At 38.5% G+C, this 22,095-nt stretch overlaps 2 protein-coding genes across 3 annotated transcripts; one reads left to right on the forward strand and one right to left on the reverse strand.

The window, feature by feature from the left end:
- Window positions 1-2,109: 2,109 nt before the first annotated feature.
- LOC129152361 (uncharacterized) lies at window positions 2,110-5,218 on the reverse strand. 2 transcript variants are annotated; one of them, XM_054730189.2, is made up of 5 exons: window positions 5,022-5,106; window positions 4,158-4,334; window positions 3,608-3,715; window positions 3,392-3,521; window positions 2,110-2,898 (listed from the first exon to the last, which is right to left on the reverse strand). In XM_054730189.2, exons 1-5 carry the CDS (start codon window positions 5,033-5,035, stop codon window positions 2,434-2,436), a joined length of 894 nt encoding a protein of 297 aa, XP_054586164.2. In that variant the 5' UTR covers window positions 5,036-5,106; the 3' UTR covers window positions 2,110-2,433. The 2 variants fall into 2 exon arrangements, with proteins under 2 accessions (XP_054586164.2, XP_054586163.2); XM_054730188.2 differs by having other exon boundaries at window positions 2,261-2,898; window positions 3,314-3,521; window positions 5,022-5,218.
- A 29-nt stretch (window positions 5,219-5,247) lies between these two features.
- Window positions 5,248-8,729, forward strand: LOC129152362 (coiled-coil domain-containing protein 106-like). Its single transcript, XM_070552851.1, has 4 exons — window positions 5,248-5,398; window positions 5,759-5,917; window positions 6,629-6,835; window positions 7,569-8,729. Exons 1-4 carry the CDS (start codon window positions 5,266-5,268, stop codon window positions 7,889-7,891), a joined length of 822 nt encoding a protein of 273 aa, XP_070408952.1. The 5' UTR covers window positions 5,248-5,265; the 3' UTR covers window positions 7,892-8,729.
- The last annotated feature ends 13,366 nt before the right edge of the window (window positions 8,730-22,095 follow it).

A 22,095-nucleotide genomic window follows, 5' to 3' on the forward strand; every position in this document is an offset into this window, starting at 1 on the left:
GGGGGTCAAACCATGTCCCAAAGGTCACCAGGCCTGGTGTCACTTTAAAGAAGTAGTCCAGTTACACCTTTGTTGACTTATAACTTGGCTTCTGAATGTCCTAGAGAGATCAGGTTTGTTTTAATGTACTCCAATCAACAGCCCCTACAACCACAAAAAGCAATGGAGTCATTAGCACTTATGGTTTTTAAATGGCACGCAGAATTATGTTGCACGAAGCACAATTTCACATCATTCTGGGTTCATTTGTGTAAAAACAAGGTCCAATCAGGCTGAAACGTTACAAGAAGGTAGAATCTATTGAGTTGTAAGTGATCTGAACGTTTCATGATGATCGCACATTCCTATAGGGGGTCAAACCATGTCCCAAAGGTCAACAGGCCTGGTGTCACTTTAAAGAAGTAGTCCAGGTATACATTTGTGGGCTTATAACTTGGCTTCTGAATGTCCTAGAGAGATCAGGTTTGTTTTAGAGTACTCCAATCAACAGCCCCTACAACCACAAAAAGCAATGGAGTCATTAGCACTTATGGTTTGTAAATGGCACCCAGAATTATGTTGCACAAAGCACAATTTCACATCATTCTGGGTCCATTTGTGTGAAAACAAGGTCCAATCAGGCTGAAACGTTACAGGAAGGTAGAATCTATTGAGTTGTAAGTGATCTGAACGTTTCATGATGATAGCACTTTCCTAAGGGGGTCAAACCATGTCCCAAACGTGACCGGATCTGGTGTCAATTTAAAGAAGTAGTCCAGTTACACATTTGTGGGCTTATAACTTGGCTTCTGAATGTCCTAGAGAGATCAGGTTTGTTTTAGTGTACTCCAATCAACAGCCCCTACAACCACAAAAAGGAATGGAGTCATTAGCACTTATGGTTTGTAAATGGCACCCAGAATTATGTTGCACGAAGCACAATTTCACATCATTCTGGGTCCATTTGTGTGAAAACAAGGTCCAATCAGGCTGAAACGTTACAAGAAGGTAGAATCTATTGAGTTGTAAGTGATCTGAACGTTTCATGATGATTACACATTCCTATAGGGGTTCAAACCATGTCCCAAAGGTCACCGGGCTTGGTGTCACTTTAAAGAAGTAGTCCAGTTACACCTTTGTGGGCTTATAACTTGGCTTCTGAATATCCTAGAGAGGTCAGGTTTGTTTTAGAGTACTCCAATTAACAGCCCCCATTACCACAAAAAGGAATGGAGTCATTAGCACTTATGGTTTTTAAATGGCACCCAGAATTATGTTGCACGAAGCACAATTTCACATCATTCTAGGTTCATTTGTGTGAAAACAAGGTCCAATCAGGCTGAAACGTTACAAGAAGGTAGAATCTATTGAGTTGTAAGTGATCTGAACGTTTCATGATGATCGCACATTCCTATAGGGGGTCAAACCATGTCCCAAAGGTCACCAGGCCTGGTGTCACTTTAAAGAAGTAGTCCAGTTACACCTTTGTGGGCTTATAACTTGGCTTGGTACCACTTTACAATAAGGCTCCCTTATAAATGGCTAATAAATGGTTTATAAATGTATTATTAATCCATCTATAATGCCTTATATATGACTAATTAATGTTTATTATGCATTAATTAAGGGTGAGAAAGAGACTAAACCTACTAGTTTTTTGCCAAATAGTGAACCAAATCTGTTGACTTATGTACTTTATCTAGACTTCATATATTAAACATTTCAAACTAAGAACCTATCTTTTAAGCACTATTAGCATTTGTAAACACAGTTTTGGGCAAATAATTAATGTACCTTATAACTGCATTATAAATACTTACAATGATTAAAGGGAGCGCTATTGTAAAGTGTAAAACATGTCTTTATTTATTAATGATTAATTAACATTTATAAATACAAACTGGAGCCTTCTTATAAAGTGTAAAACATGTCTTTATTTATTAATGATTATTAATGATTAATAAACATTTATAAATACAAACTGGAGCCTTATTGTAAAGTGTAAAACATGTCTTTATTTATTAATGATTAATAAACATTTATAAATACAAAAGGGAGCCTTATTATAAAGTGCAAAGCATGTTTTTATTTATTAATGATTAATAAACATTTGTAAATACAACTGGAGCCTTATTGTAAAGTGTAAAACATGTTTTTATTTATTAATGATTAATAAACATTTATAAATACAAACTGGAGCCTTATTGTAAAGTATAAAACATATCTTTATTTATTAATGACTAATAAACATTTATAAATACTAAAAATTAGTCTTAAATGTTTAAATTTGTTAAACTTCAGAGTTACACTAAATGCTTAAAATATTTGTACAAACCATGTTAACTACTGTCAAAAATGGTCATGTATTGTAAGTGTAGCACATTTAACATCCAAACTCATCAAACACACCAAATACCCCCTCCCTAAAAAAAACTGTTGTAGAAGAGATTCAGGTTAAACTGGGAATGATTTCCATATGTCCTTGAATAAGCGTCCCAGTGGTCCATCAGGATGTTTTGAACCAAGCCAAGATGACCATTCGAGAACTTTAAGATGTTCCTCCAACAACATCTCTGTACGATTTCCTCTTAGTCTGCGAATATGTCCTTTAATTGTCATCCAAGCTCTTTCAATATGTTGTGTATGACTGCCCGAGTGAGGATCAACAAACCACCTGCTGTGATTTACTGTGTAATGTTTGTACCCCATGTTTGTCAAGACATTCTTGTAGGCTCTCCACTCATCACTGATAATGGCACTACCTGACTTAACATGCTGTCTGATCAGAGGAACAAGGTGACGCCTTGTTCGTTTCTCTACAAGTTTTAACACGAGCCTTCGCCTTTTGTCTTTCACTCCCATCAGTCCAAAGACCCATTTCTTTCTTTTCCAAGCATTTCCGAAGCGTCCACGTGCATACTGAAAATAAAAAAAGATTAAGGTTAAACAGAATATTTACAAAGTATATTCTTAAATGCAGTTTGCATCTTAACATTTTAATTGTATTGCTGTTATTAAAGTAAATTGTATTTTAACTTTATTAACAGCATGACAAAGATGTTGAATAAAAAAGCTGTTTTCTGTCATTCATTTCCTTTATGGATTAATTGACTACTTTTACAAACTTTAATTTAGTTAAATTCTGACTCAAGTGATTCAAATCATCATAGTAATTGATATAATAATATGTTTATTAACAGATTGTTTTTGTTTGGTTGTAACAGTTTTACTATATTGATTCTTAAATGTAATGGTAAAAACTTAAAACTTATATGTTTAGGGGACATGTTCAGATCTGGACTGATAATAACAAAGGGGTCTGAGAGTTTACAACCTTTCGCTGATGACGGAGACAGCTTTCATCCATAACCACAAATTCTTTGTGACCACCAAGACAGTGCCCTTTATTTACTCCGTGTCTTTCCATTGCACTGATGCAGACTTGTCGAATACGCTTTGCCATGGCACTTAATGTTTTGGAGCTGCCAGCCACATCATCATCAATCATATCTATCTGCCTGAGCCTGAGCCCTTGTGAAAATCTGCGACAGAAATGAAAACCAATCAAAACTCACTGAGGCCCTATTATTAACTGCTATTCCTGTTGACATTTATACACACAGGCTACCTGTAGATGAACTTCATCCAACTGAAAAGAGAAGATTTTGATTTCTCAAAGAGGGAGCCAGTTCTAATTGTTCTGGAGACTTTTCTATGACTTGCTCTTTTGCAGCACCTGAGAACAAACCAAAAAGTGAGGTAAATAAATGAACCTATAAACATTATCACAAAATTATATTAAAAAATAAATAAGTATTGAGATAAAGTTAGCACTGTGTCTTGCTTTTAAAATTTGAAGGGCTGTTGCTCTATCCCCGACCTTCCTGAATGAGCCGAAAGCCACGCCTCCTAACGTGCACATGCAGGGAAAGCCGAGTCAAGTGAGAGAACATCTGAAATGTAGTGCTATTGGCCAATGTGGTAGGCTTGCAGAAATTATTAGTTTAGCTGTAAAGCCAGGGGAGGGACTTAGGAGAAAAATAAAATATGAAAGATCACACTTTTTCTCATAGAACAAGGTCAGATGGTCAAAATTATTTTAACAATTCCAACTTACGTACCCTGCCTTTAATATCAGAATGTGATGTTAAATGTTCTACATTATCATGCATTCATACCACATAAATTGGTCTTTCTTCACCACAGATATCATTTTCATCTTATGGTGGCAAACAGGGCATCTCAGCTTCTTCTTTAGAAGGTGTTTCTTTTGCAGCCATTTAATCAGCCTCAGAGTCTTCTTTTTAGTTTGTTTTCCCTCTGTATGAGTGCGCAACTTCATCCCAAGAGGCATTCTAGTAGGAAAAATTATAGATTTATTTAATTATATTATTACATTGAAATACTGGTATCTTCAGAATGTCATAGGTAAAAAAAGGTCACTGATATAGCAACAGATCAAGTCTTTGTATAATTCTCAAAGCATTCTTTGAAAAGTCAAGGAAAAATGTAAAACCATTAATTTGACCAAAAAATTCAACACACAAAAAAAATCAAGATATAAACATTTCTAGTTCCAGTTTATTTTACTTACTTAAAAAACACAGCACATACAGTTACTAACTGTATTGCCTCTGCAATCTATTTGTGTTGTTTTTTTTTTCTTTTTACAATACACAGCTCAACAGGAAGTAACACTTGCTAAATAAAAACCTGAATTTATAATTATGTTGACTTACTAAGAATGACCAAAAAAAGAAAGATAAATGGGTTTTTAATAAATATGTTAATTATCATTATTTATGACTACTCTTCCCTGCAAGCGAACTTGTAAATGCTGATAATTTTCAAAGAAAAATGTAAAAATGGCTAACACAACAGGAACAAGAATATTTAGTTAAGTTAATACAAAACATGCTACATTTACACAAAACATTTTCATTCTTAAAAATGATTTTTCTTCATCAGCTAAAGTAATATTTAAAAGTGAATTATAATTAAAAGAACAACCCTGCATACAAAAAATAAAACAATTTGCTTACCTCTTATAGTGCATTGGACTCAGTTATGAAGCGTTTCCCGCTGGATTTTTAGGTTGCATATGAAAACTAGCCATCGTCGCGCCAAAGGGAATAAAACGAAAATTAGCCATACAGAGATGAGCTTAGTGCAAACATCCAATCACAGTGAATCTTAATACGGAAGTCCCTCCCATCGGTGTGCGTCGGAGCTGAGGTGGATCCACCAGTCAAACCGACACGGACTGACGCTAGCTACGGCAGCGCCATGGATGGACCTGAAGAGAAAGATTCCTGTTCCACTGCGACACCTGCGGTCAGCACGCGTTCAAAGAAAAACAAAAAGCAGCGACTGGATAACGTTAACACTAAACCAACGCTGTCAACAGAGAAACGTGATGGTGAGGAATGTTTTAATGCTAACAATGAACCATTTGGCTGCTACAGTGCCTAGCTATCTCTGGTACTATTAATTATTACGAAAGTGACACCTCACAAAGTTTTATATTTTTTAATAGTTAGTAAATGTATATACATTTATATCATTATGAATAACCCCAGTGTGGTAACATGGAGGAATAATTTATTTTGTTCTGGAAGTGTCTGCTCTACAACAGGTGTTTGTCTCAGAACTTTTTTTACATTTGTATTGTTACCATTTAAAGTAGATATTTTTGTTTCTGCTGTCATTTAGTTTGCCTAGTTTAGATTAGAGATTCTGCTACTGTTGTTAATGTGTGTCTAAATTTTGTCTTTTTTAGATACTTCTTCTGGCCTTGCCCCTACTGCAACTGTGCTTCTTAATAAGGAGAGACAGGAAGTTGCTTTTCTTAAGGAGAAGCTGGAGTGGCAAAAGATGAGAATTGAAGAACTGGAAGGAGAGAGGGATTTCCTCCGAAGTCAGCTATCATCTCTGTCAAGTATGACATTAAACTAGTTTCATAAACATTGTTTAATTTTAGATTATTGTGATAAAAATCAGATAATTTATAAATATACATGAAGATCCCTTATTGTCACTGTGTTGATAAAAAAAATTGTTACTCTTTGGTGTTATGCCAGTTAACTCTTAAAAATAACTTGTTCTAATTGGGTTTAAACCTATTGATTAATTAATTGGCATGTATTATGCCATTACCTATTATCTGTTTATTATCTGTTTTCTTACAGTTGTCTGTGCTCTCACGAATAAATACATTTTCATTTACATACTTTAATAATTAATTTAAAATACACATTTCGACATCAAAGTGTTCATTTAGATGGTTTGTAGTTGTGCCACTTTATCTCTTAGTACCAGCAACTTAGTTTTCCCCTTTTTCTCCTTTAAACACCACGGTAATAGGTAATTACTGCCAATTATTGACATTTAATGTTGTATTGGACAACAACACTCAGTCATTATACTGTTTTATTATTCTATAGTCTACAAAAATTAGATTTGCCCAGCCACATGTATATTATTTCACTCAGAAGGGTGCATCATTCTCATTCTGTCAAAGCACATAAGCTGACAAAATCATCCATTGTGTAATGAAATGAAATTGGCAGCTACTTTGCATGTTTGTTTCACTCTGTGTTACCTGATATGTGTTAAAAAAAATTCTAAATTCATCCATTTTTTTCTGCAGCGCAACCTAAAGACGAACCATTAAATGATACGTTTTTCAACAATCCTTCTGAAAACTTGGATTCATCTTCCACATCTTCATCTGCATCATCTGAGTGGTCATCCTCATCCTCATCTTCACCCCCAAAGAAGCAAAAGCGCAAATTCAAAAACAAGCATTCAAAAGCCAAGAAATACAAGAAGGAGGAAAAGAAGTTCCGGCAGCGTGGTGAGCAAAATACTTATATTCAGAAGATATGTAGCCTGGCCTGCCAGAGTCCTCCTCTGTTTAATTCTGCACAGAGAAAGAGTCTGGTAACTCTCCTATGTAAATAACCCCACCCCCCTGAAAATGCTAACCAAACCAATCATCACTGAGCAGCGTATGTCACACACACAGTGAAGCTCAAATTCTCATAAACAATTATGTCTGAAGCGGAGTTCACCGCGGCTCTTTCCTCTGTTGTAAAAGACTTGGACATGTCTTTGAAACCACAACAAGAACCGCTAAAAATCTTTCTTCTAAAGAAAGATGTTTGCGCCATTACCAGGCTCCATTTTTTACTACAGCTAAAAAAACTACTGTGTCACATGGTACAGTTGGCATTTCCACCTTTTTTTTTTTTTTGATTGGTCATTTTTGAGCTGGCTAATCCCGCCCCTCATGTGCCTCTCTGCCTGTGAGTTACCAGACTCTCTGTGCAGAAGTCTAGTCTGGCAGGCCAGGCTAGAAGATATGTTCTTTGGAGATAAAATTACCATTTAAACATTTTCTTCAAACTACATTGTATTTGACACCAAACTTGAATATAAGGTTTGGACTGATGCGCATTTTTAGAAATGCATACACACACACACACACACGTATATGCATGTGTGTGTGTAAATTATAGTAACAGATTGTATTGTGTGCCATGAGCATTTGTTTCTAACAGTTTTCTTTGTTTTAATTTGATTCTCAGTCCGAACACCAAGTGAGATTGTGCAGAGATACAAGTCCCTCCTCAAGACATTTCCAAAGATGAAGACCTTGTCCAAAGCTTTTCAGAAGCATGGGATTGACAGAAACACAGTTGTGTCCACGGCATCAGTTGCTGAGCTCGCTATCGCAGCTCCTCTTGTTTACCAGGAGCTGATCTCCAACAAGCCCAGTGGAGAGACGGTACTCCATTTTGCTAAGCGATGTGAGGAAGAGATTCAAAGCAATGATGAAGTGAAAAACAAAATAGAAAGCATGAAGGCTGATGGTACTTTGCTTCCAATTCGAAGAGGCAAGTCTGTCTGAAAGCCTACTCAGTTATCTGACTTGTTCTGTTTCAGCATATTTAGCTATAGAACAGATGTGTGTGAAACTGGTAATTTTTTAACGATCTGTTCAGTTATGTGTTCAGTTTCCACACAACAAAGATTTTTCTTGTCATTTTTGTTTAGAAGGTTTTGTGTGTCCTAAGAGTAACCAAAACAACTGCACTTGTTAAGATAGAGTATTGTCTAATGTTATAAGGCAGCTTGTTATACTTTTCATAGTAAGGCCCCTAGTCTTCAAAAAGTTTACTGGTTATAAATAAATGTTAACTAGTTTCATACTAAAAAAGTTTCATTTTACATTTAAAAATGTTTAAGAGTCATTAATAAACACTGATATGTTTTATACTTTACAATAAGGCTCCCTTTTGTAATTATAAATGTTTATTAACTATTAATAAATAAAGACATATTTTACACTTTACAATAAGGCTCCAGTTTGTATTTATAAATGTTTATTAATCATTAATAAATAAAGACATGTTTTACACTTTACAATAAGGCTCCAGTTTGTATTTATAAATGTTTATTAACTATTAATGAATAAAGACATATTTTACACTTTACAATAAGCCTCCCTTTAATCATTGTAAGTATTTATAATGCAGTTATAAGGTACATTATTAGTTGCCCAAAACCTTGTTTACAAATGCTAATAGTGCTTAAAAGGTAGTTTCTTAGTTTGAAATGTTTAATATATGAAGTCTAGATAAAGTACATAAGTCAACAGATTTGGTTCACTATTTGGCAAGAAACTAGTAAGTTTAGTGTCTTTTTCACCCTTAATTAATGCATAATAAATGTTTATTAGTCATATATAAGGCATTATAGATGGATTAATAAGACATTTATAAACCATTTATTAGCCAATTATAAGGGAGCCTTATTGTAAAGTGGTACCCTTGGCTTCTGAATGTCCTAGAGAGATCAGGTTTGTTTTAATGTACTCCAATCAACAGCCCCTACAACCACAAAAAGGAATGGAGTCATTAGCACTTATGGTTTGTAAATGGCACCCAGAATTATGTTGCATGAAGCACAATTTCACATCATTCTGGGTCCATTTGTGTGAAAACAAGGTCCAATCAGGCTGAAACATTACAAGAAGGTAGAATCTCTTGAGTTGTAAGTGATCTGAACGTTTCATGATGATCGCACATTCCTATAGGGGGTCAAACCATGTCCCAAAGGTCACCAGGCCTGGTGTCACTTTAAAGAAGTAGTCCAGTTACACCTTTGTTGACTTATAACTTGGCTTCTGAATGTCCTAGAGAGATCAGGTTTGTTTTAATGTACTCCAATCAACAGCCCCTACAACCACAAAAAGCAATGGAGTCATTAGCACTTATGGTTTTTAAATGGCACGCAGAATTATGTTGCACGAAGCACAATTTCACATCATTCTGGGTTCATTTGTGTAAAAACAAGGTCCAATCAGGCTGAAACGTTACAAGAAGGTAGAATCTATTGAGTTGTAAGTGATCTGAACGTTTCATGATGATCGCACATTCCTATAGGGGGTCAAACCATGTCCCAAAGGTCAACAGGCCTGGTGTCACTTTAAAGAAGTAGTCCAGGTATACATTTGTGGGCTTATAACTTGGCTTCTGAATGTCCTAGAGAGATCAGGTTTGTTTTAGAGTACTCCAATCAACAGCCCCTACAACCACAAAAAGCAATGGAGTCATTAGCACTTATGGTTTGTAAATGGCACCCAGAATTATGTTGCACGAAGCACAATTTCACATCATTCTGGGTCCATTTGTGTGAAAACAAGGTCCAATCAGGCTGAAACGTTACAGGAAGGTAGAATCTATTGAGTTGTAAGTGATCTGAACATTTCATGATGATAGCACTTTCCTAAGGGGGTCAAACCATGTCCCAAACGTGACCGGATCTGGTGTCAATTTAAAGAAGTAGTCCAGTTACACATTTGTGGGCTTATAACTTGGCTTCTGAATGTCCTAGAGAGATCAGGTTTGTTTTAGTGTACTCCAATCAACAGCCCCTACAACCACAAAAAGGAATGGAGTCATTAGCACTTATGGTTTGTAAATGGCACCCAGAATTATGTTGCATGAAGCACAATTTCACATCATTCTGGGTCCATTTGTGTGAAAACAAGGTCCAATCAGGCTGAAACATTACAAGAAGGTAGAATCTCTTGAGTTGTAAGTGATCTGAACGTTTCATGATGATCGCACATTCCTATAGGGGTTCAAACCATGTCCCAAAGGTCACCAGGCCTGGTGTCACTTTAAAGAAGTAGTCCAGTTACACCTTTGTTGACTTATAACTTGGCTTCTGAATGTCCTAGAGAGATCAGGTTTGTTTTAATGTACTCCAATCAACAGCCCCTACAACCACAAAAAGCAATGGAGTCATTAGCACTTATGGTTTTTAAATGGCACGCAGAATTATGTTGCACGAAGCACAATTTCACATCATTCTGGGTTCATTTGTGTAAAAACAAGGTCCAATCAGGCTGAAACGTTACAAGAAGGTAGAATCTATTGAGTTGTAAGTGATCTGAACGTTTCATGATGATCGCACATTCCTATAGGGGGTCAAACCATGTCCCAAAGGTCAACAGGCCTGGTGTCACTTTAAAGAAGTAGTCCAGGTATACATTTGTGGGCTTATAACTTGGCTTCTGAATGTCCTAGAGAGATCAGGTTTGTTTTAGAGTACTCCAATCAACAGCCCCTACAACCACAAAAAGCAATGGAGTCATTAGCACTTATGGTTTGTAAATGGCACCCAGAATTATGTTGCACGAAGCACAATTTCACATCATTCTGGGTCCATTTGTGTGAAAACAAGGTCCAATCAGGCTGAAACGTTACAGGAAGGTAGAATCTATTGAGTTGTAAGTGATCTGAACGTTTCATGATGATAGCACTTTCCTAAGGGGGTCAAACCATGTCCCAAACGTGACCGGATCTGGTGTCAATTTAAAGAAGTAGTCCAGTTACACATTTGTGGGCTTATAACTTGGCTTCTGAATGTCCTAGAGAGATCAGGTTTGTTTTAGTGTACTCCAATCAACAGCCCCTACAACCACAAAAAGGAATGGAGTCATTAGCACTTATGGTTTGTAAATGGCACCCAGAATTATGTTGCACGAAGCACAATTTCACATCATTCTGGGTCCATTTGTGTGAAAACAAGGTCCAATCAGGCTGAAACGTTACAAGAAGGTAGAATCTATTGAGTTGTAAGTGATCTGAACGTTTCATGATGATTACACATTCCTATAGGGGTTCAAACCATGTCCCAAAGGTCACCGGGCTTGGTGTCACTTTAAAGAAGTAGTCCAGTTACACCTTTGTGGGCTTATAACTTGGCTTCTGAATATCCTAGAGAGGTCAGGTTTGTTTTAGAGTACTCCAATCAACAGCCCCTACAACCACAAAAAGGAATGGAGTCATTAGCACTTATGGTTTGTAAATGGCACCCAGAATTATGTTGCACGAAGCACAATTTCACATCATTCTGGGTCCATTTGTGTGAAAACAAGGTCCAATCATGCTGAAACGTTACAGGAAGGCAGAATCTATTGAGTTGTAAGTGATCTGAACGTTTCATGATGATAGCACTTTCCTAAGGGGGTCAAACCATGTCCCAAATGTCACCGGATCTGGTGTCAATTTAAAGAAGTAGTCCAGTTACACATTTGTGGGCTTATAACTTGGCATCTGAATGTCCTAGAGAGATCAGGTCTGTTTTAATGTACTCCAATCAACAGCCCCTACAACCACAAAAAGGAATGGAGTCATTAGCACTTGTGGTTTGTAAATGGCACCCAGAATTATGTTGCACGAAGCACAATTTCACATCATTCTGGGTCCATTTGTGTGAAAACAAGGTCCAATCAGGCTGAAACGTTACAAGAAGGTAGAATTTATTGAGTTGTAAGTGATCTGAACGTTTCATGATGATAGCACTTTCCTAAGGGGGTCAAACCATGTCCCAAAGGTCACCGGATCTGGTGTCAATTTAAAGAAGTAGTCCAGTTACACCTTTGTGGGCTTATAACTTGGCTTCTGAATGTCCTAGAGAGATCAGGTTTGTTTTAGTGTACTCCAATCAACAGCCCCTACAACTACAAAAAGGAATGGAGTCATTAGCACTTATGGTTTTTAAATGGCACCCAGAATTATGTTGCACGAAGCACAATTTCACATCATTCTGGGTTCATTTGTGTGAAAACAAGGTCCAATCAGGCAGAAACGTTACAGGAAGGTAGAATCTATTGAGTTGTAAGTGATCTGAATGTTTCATGATGATAGCACTTTCCTAAGGTGGTCAAACCATGTCCCAAAGGTCACCGGATCTGGTTTCAATTTAAAGAAGTAGTCCAGTTACACCTTTGTGGGCTTATAACTTGGCTTCTGAATAACCTAGAGAGGTCAGGTTTGTTTTAGAGTACTCCAATTAACAGCCCCCATTACCAAACAAAGGAATGGAGTCATTAGCACTTATGGTTTTTAAATGGCACCCAGAATTATGTTGCACGAAGCCCAATTTCACATCATTCTGGGTTCATTTGTGTGAAAACAAGGTCCAATCAGGCTGAAACGTTAGCAGAAGGTAGAATCTATTGAGTTGTAAGTGATGTGAACGTTTCATGATGATCGCACATTCCTATAGGGGGTCAAACCATGTCCCAAAGGTCACCGGGCCTGGTGTCACTTTAAATAAGTAGTCCAGTTACACCTTTGTGGGCTTATAACTTGGCTTCTGAATGTCCTAGAGAGATCAGGTTTGTTTTAATGTACTCCAATCAACAGCCCCTACAACCACAAAAAGGAATGGAGTCATTAGCACTTATGGTTTGTAAATGGCACCCAGAATTATGTTGCACGAAGCACAATTTCACATCATTCTGGGTCCATTTGTGTGAAAACAAGGTCCAATCAGGCTGAAACGTTACAAGAAGGTAGAATCTATTGAGTTGTAAGTGATCTGAATGTTTCATGATGATCGCACATTCCTATAAGGTGTCAAACCATGTCCCAAAGGTCACCGGATCTGGTGTCAATTTAAAGAAGTAGTCCAGTTACACATTTGTGGGCTTATAACTTGGCTTCTGAATGTCCTAGAGAGATCAGGGTTGTTTTAGTGTACTCCAATCAACAGCCCCTACAACCACAAAAAGGAATGGAGTCATTAGCACTTATGGTTTTTAAATGGCACGCAGAATTATGTTGCACGAAGCACAATTTCACATCATTCTGGGTTCATTTGTGTGTAAACAAGGTCCAATCAGCTGAAACGTTACAGGAAGGTAGAATCTATTGAGTTGTAAGTGTTCTGAACGTTTCATGATGATAGCACTTTCCTAAGGGGGTCAAACCATGTCCCAAAGGTCACCGGATCTGGTGTCAATTTAAAGAAGTAGTCCAGTTACACCTTTGTGGGCTTATAACTTGGCTTCTGAATATCCTAGAGAGGTCAGGTTTGTTTTAGAGTACTCCAATTAACAGCCCCCATTACCACAAAAAGGAATGGAGTCATTAGCACTTATGGTTTTTAAATGGCACCCAGAATTATGTTGCACGAAGCACAATTTCACATCATTCTAGGTTCATTTGTGTGAAAACAAGGTCCAATCAGGCTGAAACGTTACAAGAAGGTAGAATCTATTGAGTTGTAAGTGATCTGAACGTTTCATAATGATCGCACATTCCTATAGGGGGTCAAACCATGTCCCAAAGGTCACCAGGCCTGGTGTCACTTTAAAGAAGTAGTCCAGTTACACCTTTGTGGGCTTATAACTTGGCTTCTGAATGTCCTAGAGAGATCAGGTTTGTTTTAATGTACTCCAATCAACAGCCCCTACAACCACAAAAAGGAATGGAGTCATTAGCACTTATGGTTTGTAAATGGCACCCAGAATTATGTTGCATGAAGCACAATTTCACATCATTCTGGGTCCATTTGTGTGAAAACAAGGTCCAATCAGGCTGAAACATTACAAGAAGGTAGAATCTCTTGAGTTGTAAGTGATCTGAACGTTTCATGATGATCGCACATTCCTATAGGGGGTCAAACCATGTCCCAAAGGTCACCAGGCCTGGTGTCACTTTAAAGAAGTAGTCCAGTTACACCTTTGTTGACTTATAACTTGGCTTCTGAATGTCCTAGAGAGATCAGGTTTGTTTTAATGTACTCCAATCAACAGCCCCTACAACCACAAAAAGCAATGGAGTCATTAGCACTTATGGTTTTTAAATGGCACGCAGAATTATGTTGCACGAAGCACAATTTCACATCATTCTGGGTTCATTTGTGTAAAAACAAGGTCCAATCAGGCTGAAACGTTACAAGAAGGTAGAATCTATTGAGTTGTAAGTGATCTGAACGTTTCATGATGATCGCACATTCCTATAGGGGGTCAAACCATGTCCCAAAGGTCAACAGGCCTGGTGTCACTTTAAAGAAGTAGTCCAGGTATACATTTGTGGGCTTATAACTTGGCTTCTGAATGTCCTAGAGAGATCAGGTTTGTTTTAGAGTACTCCAATCAACAGCCCCTACAACCACAAAAAGCAATGGAGTCATTAGCACTTATGGTTTGTAAATGGCACCCAGAATTATGTTGCACAAAGCACAATTTCACATCATTCTGGGTCCATTTGTGTGAAAACAAGGTCCAATCAGGCTGAAACGTTACAGGAAGGTAGAATCTATTGAGTTGTAAGTGATCTGAACGTTTCATGATGATAGCACTTTCCTAAGGGGGTCAAACCATGTCCCAAACGTGACCGGATCTGGTGTCAATTTAAAGAAGTAGTCCAGTTACACATTTGTGGGCTTATAACTTGGCTTCTGAATGTCCTAGAGAGATCAGGTTTGTTTTAGTGTACTCCAATCAACAGCCCCTACAACCACAAAAAGGAATGGAGTCATTAGCACTTATGGTTTGTAAATGGCACCCAGAATTATGTTGCACGAAGCACAATTTCACATCATTCTGGGTCCATTTGTGTGAAAACAAGGTCCAATCAGGCTGAAACGTTACAAGAAGGTAGAATCTATTGAGTTGTAAGTGATCTGAACGTTTCATGATGATTACACATTCCTATAGGGGTTCAAACCATGTCCCAAAGGTCACCGGGCTTGGTGTCACTTTAAAGAAGTGGTCCAGTTACACCTTTGTGGGCTTATAACTTGGCTTCTGAATATCCTAGAGAGGTCAGGTTTGTTTTAGAGTACTCCAATTAACAGCCCCCATTACCACAAAAAGGAATGGAGTCATTAGCACTTATGGTTTTTAAATGGCACCCAGAATTATGTTGCACGAAGCACAATTTCACATCATTCTAGGTTCATTTGTGTGAAAACAAGGTCCAATCAGGCTGAAACGTTACAAGAAGGTAGAATCTATTGAGTTGTAAGTGATCTGAACGTTTCATGATGATCGCACATTCCTATAGGGGGTCAAACCATGTCCCAAAGGTCACCAGGCCTGGTGTCACTTTAAAGAAGTAGTCCAGTTACACCTTTGTGGGCTTATAACTTGGCTTCTGAATGTCCTAGAGAGATCAGGTTTGTTTTAATGTACTCCAATCAACAGCCCCTACAACCACAAAAAGGAATGGAGTCATTAGCACTTATGGTTTGTAAATGGCACCCAGAATTATGTTGCATGAAGCACAATTTCACATCATTCTGGGTCCATTTGTGTGAAAACAAGGTCCAATCAGGCTGAAACATTACAAGAAGGTAGGATCTCTTGAGTTGTAAGTGATCTGAACGTTTCATGATGATCGCACATTCCTATAGGGGGTCAAACCATGTCCCAAAGGTCAACAGGCCTGGTGTCACTTTAAAGAAGTAGTCCAGGTATACATTTGTGGGCTTATAACTTGGCTTCTGAATGTCCTAGAGAGATCAGGTTTGTTTTAGAGTACTCCAATCAACAGCCCCTACAACCACAAAAAGCAATGGAGTCATTAGCACTTATGGTTTGTAAATGGCACCCAGAATTATGTTGCACGAAGCACAATTTCACATCATTCTGGGTCCATTTGTGTGAAAACAAGGTCCAATCAGGCTGAAACGTTACAGGAAGGTAGAATCTATTGAGTTGTAAGTGATCTGAACGTTTCATGATGATAGCACTTTCCTAAGGGGGTCAAACCATGTCCCAAACGTGACCGGATCTGGTGTCAATTTAAAGAAGTAGTCCAGTTACACATTTGTGGGCTTATAACTTGGCTTCTGAATGTCCTAGAGAGATCAGGTTTGTTTTAGTGTACTCCAATCAACAGCCCCTACAACCACAAAAAGGAATGGAGTCATTAGCACTTATGGTTTGTAAATGGCACCCAGAATTATGTTGCACGAAGCACAATTTCACATCATTCTGGGTCCATTTGTGTGAAAACAAGGTCCAATCAGGCTGAAACGTTACAAGAAGGTAGAATCTATTGAGTTGTAAGTGATCTGAACGTTTCATGATGATTACACATTCCTATAGGGGTTCAAACCATGTCCCAAAGGTCACCGGGCTTGGTGTCACTTTAAAGAAGTAGTCCAGTTACACCTTTGTGGGCTTATAACTTGGCTTCTGAATATCCTAGAGAGGTCAGGTTTGTTTTAGAGTACTCCAATTAACAGCCCCCATTACCACAAAAAGGAATGGAGTCATTAGCACTTATGGTTTTTAAATGGCACCCAGAATTATGTTGCACGAAGCACAATTTCACATCATTCTAGGTTCATTTGTGTGAAAACAAGGTCCAATCAGGCTGAAACGTTACAAGAAGGTAGAATCTATTGAGTTGTAAGTGATCTGAACGTTTCATGATGATCGCACATTCCTATAGGGGGTCAAACCATGTCCCAAAGGTCACCAGGCCTGGTGTCACTTTAAAGAAGTAGTCCAGTTACACCTTTGTGGGCTTATAACTTGGCTTCTGAATGTCCTAGAGAGATCAGGTTTGTTTTAATGTACTCCAATCAACAGCCCCTACAACCACAAAAAGGAATGGAGTCATTAGCACTTATGGTTTGTAAATGGCACCCAGAATTATGTTGCACGAAGCACAATTTCACATCATTCTGGGTCCATTTGTGTGAAAACAAGGTCCAATCAGGCTGAAACATTACAAGAAGGTAGAATCTCTTGAGTTGTAAGTCATCTGAACGTTTCATGATGATCGCACATTCCTATAGGGGGTCAAACCATGTCCCAAAGGTCACCAGGCCTGGTGTCACTTTAAAGAAGTAGTCCAGTTACACCTTTGTTGGCTTATAACTTGGCTTCTGAATGTCCTAGAGAGATCAGGTTTGTTTTAATGTACTCCAATCAACAGCCCCTACAACCACAAAAAGAAATGGAGTCATTAGCACTTATGGTTTTTAAATGGCACGCAGAATTATGTTGCACGAAGCACAATTTCACATCATTCTGGGTTCATTTGTGTAAAAACAAGGTCCAATCAGGCTGAAACGTTACAAGAAGGTAGACTCTATTGAGTTGTAAGTGATCTGAACGTTTCATGATGATCGCACATTCCTATAGGGGGTCAAACCATGTCCCAAAGGTCAACAGGCCTGGTGTCACTTTAAAGAAGTAGTCCAGGTATACATTTGTGGGCTTATAACTTGGCTTCTGAATGTCCTAGAGAGATCAGGTTTGTTTTAGAGTACTCCAATCAACAGCCCCTACAACCACAAAAAGCAATGGAGTCATTAGCACTTATGGTTTGTAAATGGCACCCAGAATTATGTTGCACGAAGCACAATTTCACATCATTCTGGGTCCATTTGTGTGAAAACAAGGTCCAATCAGGCTGAAACGTTACAGGAAGGTAGAATCTATTGAGTTGTAAGTGATCTGAACGTTTCATGATGATAGCACTTTCCTAATGGGGTCAAACCATGTCCCAAACGTGACCGGATCTGGTGTCAATTTAAAGAAGTAGTCCAGTTACACATTTGTGGGCTTATAACTTGGCTTCTGAATGTCCTAGAGAGATCAGGTTTGTTTTAGTGTACTCCAATCAACAGCCCCTACAACCACAAAAAGGAATGGAGTCATTAGCACTTATGGTTTGTAAATGGCACCCAGAATTATGTTGCACGAAGCACAATTTCACATCATTCTGGGTCCATTTGTGTGAAAACAAGGTCCAATCAGGCTGAAACGTTACAAGAAGGTAGAATCTATTGAGTTGTAAGTGATCTGAACGTTTCATGATGATTACACATTCCTATAGGGGTTCAAACCATGTCCCAAAGGTCACCGGGCTTGGTGTCACTTTAAAGAAGTAGTCCAGTTACACCTTTGTGGGCTTATAACTTGGCTTCTGAATATCCTAGAGAGGTCAGGTTTGTTTTAGAGTACTCCAATTAACAGCCCCTACAACCACAAAAAGGAATGGAGCCATTAGCACTTATGGTTTTTAAATGGCACCCAGAATTATGTTGCACGAAGCACAATTTCACATCATTCTGGGTTCATTTGTGTAAAAACAAGGTCCAATCAGGCTGAAACGTTACAAGAAGGTAGAATCTATTGAGTTGTAAGTGATCTGAACGTTTCATGATGATAGCACTTTCCTAAGGGGGTCAAACCATGTCCCAAAGGTCACCGGATCTGGTGTCAATTTAAAGAAGTAGTCCAGTTACACATTTGTGGGCTTATAACTTGGCTTCTGAATGTCCTAGAGAGATCAGGTTTGTTTTAGTGTACTCCAATCAACAGCCCCTACAACCACAAAAAGGAATGGAGTCATGAGCACTTGTGGTTTGTAAATGGCACCCAGAATTATGTTGCACGAAGCACAATTTCACATCATTCTGGGTCGATTTGTGTGAAAACAAGGTCCAATCAGGCTGAAACGTTACAAGAAGGTAGAATCTATTGAGTTGTAAGTGATCTGAACATTTCATGATGATTACACATTCCTATAGATGGTCAAACCATGTCCCAAAGGTCACCGGGCTTGGTGTCAATTTAAAGAAGTAGTCCAGTTACACATTTGTGGGCTTATAACTTGGCTTCTGCATGTCCTAGAGAGATCAGGTTTGTTTTAGTGTACTCCAATTAACAGCCCCTACAACCACAAAAAGGAATGGAGCCATTAGCACTTATGGTTTTTAAATGGCACCCAGAATTATGTTGCACGAAGCACAATTTCACATCATTCTGGGTCCATTTGTGTGAAAACAAGGTCCAATCAGGCTGAAACGTTACAAGAAGGTAGAATCTACTGAGTTGTAAGTGATCTGAACGTTTCATGATAATCACACATTCCTATAGGGGGTCAAACAATGTCCCAAAGGTCACCAGGCCTGGTGTCACTTTAAAGAAGTAGTCCAGTTACACATTTGTGGGCTTATAACTTGGCTTCTGAATGACCTAGAGAGATCAGGGTTGTTTTAGTGTACTCCATTCAACAGGCCCTACAACCACAAAAAGGAATGGAGTCATTAGCACTTATGGTTTGTAAATGGCACCCAGAATTATGTTGCACGAAGCACAATTTCACATCATTCTGGGTTCATTTGTGTGAAAACAAGGTCCAATCAGGCTGAAACGTTACAGGAAGGTAGAATCTATTGAGTTGTAAGTGATCTGAACGTTTCATGATGATAGCACTTTCCTAAGGAGGTCAAACCATGTCCCAAACGTCACCAGATCCGGTGTCAATTTAAAGAAGTAGTCCAGTTACACATTTGTGGGCTTATATTTTGGCTTCTGAATGTCTTAGAGAGATCAGGTTTGTTTTAGTGTACTCCAATCAACAGCCCCTACAACCACAAAAAGGAATGGAGTCATTAGCACTTATGGTTTGTAAATGGCACCCAGAATTATGTTGCACAAAGCACAATTTCACATCATTCTGGGTCCATTTGTGTGAAAACAAGGTCCAATCAGACTGAAACGTTACAAGAAGGTAGAATCTATTGAGTTGTAAGTGATCTGAAGGTTTCATGATGATCGCACATTCCTATAGGGGGTCAAACCATGTCCCATAGGTCACCGGGCCTGGTGTCACTTTAAAGAAGTAGTCCAGTTACACCTTTGTTGGCTTATAACTTGGCTTCTGAATGTCCTAGAGAGATCAGGTTTGTTTTAATGTACTCCAATCAACAGCCCCTACAACCACAAAAAGGAATGGAGTCATTAGCACTTAAGGTTTGTAAATGGCACCCAGAATTATGTTGCACGAAGCACAATTTCACATCATTCTGGGTCCATTTGTGTGAAAACAAGGTCCAATCAGGCTGAAACGTTACAAGAAGGTAGAATCTACTGAGTTGTAAGTGATCTGAACGTTTCATGATGATCACACATTCCTATAGGGGGTAAAACCATGTCCCAAAGGTCACCGGGCCTGGTGTCACTTTAAAGAAGTAGTCCAGTTACACCTTTGTGGGCTTATAACTTGGCTTCTGAATGTCCTAGAGAGATCAGGTTTGTTTTAGTGTACTCAAATCAACAGCCCCTACAACCACAAAAAGGAATGGAGTTATTAGCACTTATGGTTTTTAAATGGCACCCAGAATTATGTTGCACGAAGCACAATTTCACATCATTCTGGGTTCATTTGTGTGAAAACAAGGTCCAATCAGGCAGAAACGTTACAGGAAGGTAGAATCTATTGAGTTGTAAGTGATCTGAACGTTTCATGATGATAGCACTTTCCTATAGGGGGTCAAACCATGTCCCAAAGGTCAACAGGCCTGGTGTCACTTTAAAGAAGTAGTCCAGGTATACATTTGTGGGCTTATAACTTGGCTTCTGAATGTCCTAGAGAGATCAGGTTTGTTTTAGAGTACTCCAATCAACAGCCCCTACAACCACAAAAAGCAATGGAGTCATTAGCACTTATGGTTTGTAAATGGCACCCAGAATTATGTTGCACGAAGCACAATTTCACATCATTCTGGGTCCATTTGTGTGAAAACAAGGTCCAATCAGGCTGAAACGTTACAGGAAGGTAGAATCTATTGAGTTGTAAGTGATCTGAACGTTTCATGATGATAGCACTTTCCTAATGGGGTCAAACCATGTCCCAAACGTGACCGGATCTGGTGTCAATTTAAAGAAGTAGTCCAGTTACACATTTGTGGGCTTATAACTTGGCTTCTGAATGTCCTAGAGAGATCAGGTTTGTTTTAGTGTACTCCAATCAACAGCCCCTACAACCACAAAAAGGAATGGAGTCATTAGCACTTATGGTTTGTAAATGGCACCCAGAATTATGTTGCACGAAGCACAATTTCACATCATTCTGGGTCCATTTGTGTGAAAACAAGGTCCAATCAGGCTGAAACGTTACAAGAAGGTAGAATCTATTGAGTTGTAAGTGATCTGAACGTTTCATGATGATTACACATTCCTATAGGGGTTCAAACCATGTCCCAAAGGTCACCGGGCTTGGTGTCACTTTAAAGAAGTAGTCCAGTTACACCTTTGTGGGCTTATAACTTGGCTTCTGAATATCCTAGAGAGGTCAGGTTTGTTTTAGAGTACTCCAATTAACAGCCCCTACAACCACAAAAAGGAATGGAGCCATTAGCACTTATGGTTTTTAAATGGCACCCAGAATTATGTTGCACGAAGCACAATTTCACATCATTCTGGGTTCATTTGTGTAAAAACAAGGTCCAATCAGGCTGAAACGTTACAAGAAGGTAGAATCTATTGAGTTGTAAGTGATCTGAACGTTTCATGATGATAGCACTTTCCTAAGGGGGTCAAACCATGTCCCAAAGGTCACCGGATCTGGTGTCAATTTAAAGAAGTAGTCCAGTTACACATTTGTGGGCTTATAACTTGGCTTCTGAATGTCCTAGAGAGATCAGGTTTGTTTTAGTGTACTCCAATCAACAGCCCCTACAACCACAAAAAGGAATGGAGTCATGAGCACTTGTGGTTTGTAAATGGCACCCAGAATTATGTTGCACGAAGCACAATTTCACATCATTCTGGGTCGATTTGTGTGAAAACAAGGTCCAATCAGGCTGAAACGTTACAAGAAGGTAGAATCTATTGAGTTGTAAGTGATCTGAACATTTCATGATAATTACACATTCCTATAGATGGTCAAACCATGTCCCAAAGGTCACCGGGCTTGGTGTCAATTTAAAGAAGTAGTCCAGTTACACATTTGTGGGCTTATAACTTGGCTTCTGCATGTCCTAGAGAGATCAGGTTTG

The sequence above is a fragment of the Nothobranchius furzeri genome, chromosome 6 (genome assembly GCF_043380555.1).
Source record: "Nothobranchius furzeri strain GRZ-AD chromosome 6, NfurGRZ-RIMD1, whole genome shotgun sequence".
NCBI lineage: Eukaryota > Metazoa > Chordata > Actinopteri > Cyprinodontiformes > Nothobranchiidae > Nothobranchius > Nothobranchius furzeri.

Coding starts and splice junctions, on each gene's coding strand:
- LOC129152361 (XM_054730188.2), bottom strand. Junction 3,716..4,157: donor AAGAAAGACCAATTTATGTG/GTATGAATGCAT, acceptor GTTTGTTCTCAG/GTGCTGCAAAAGAGCAAGTC. Junction 2,899..3,313: donor GTCTCCGTCATCAGCGAAAG/GTTGTAAACTCT, acceptor TTTTATTTTCAG/TATGCACGTGGACGCTTCGG.
- LOC129152362 (XM_070552851.1), top strand. CDS start 5,266: ATGGATGGACCTGAAGAGAAAGATTCCTGTTCCACTGCGACACCTGCG. Junction 5,399..5,758: donor GTCAACAGAGAAACGTGATG/GTGAGGAATGTT, acceptor TGTCTTTTTTAG/ATACTTCTTCTGGCCTTGCC. Junction 5,918..6,628: donor TCAGCTATCATCTCTGTCAA/GTATGACATTAA, acceptor TTTTTTCTGCAG/CGCAACCTAAAGACGAACCA.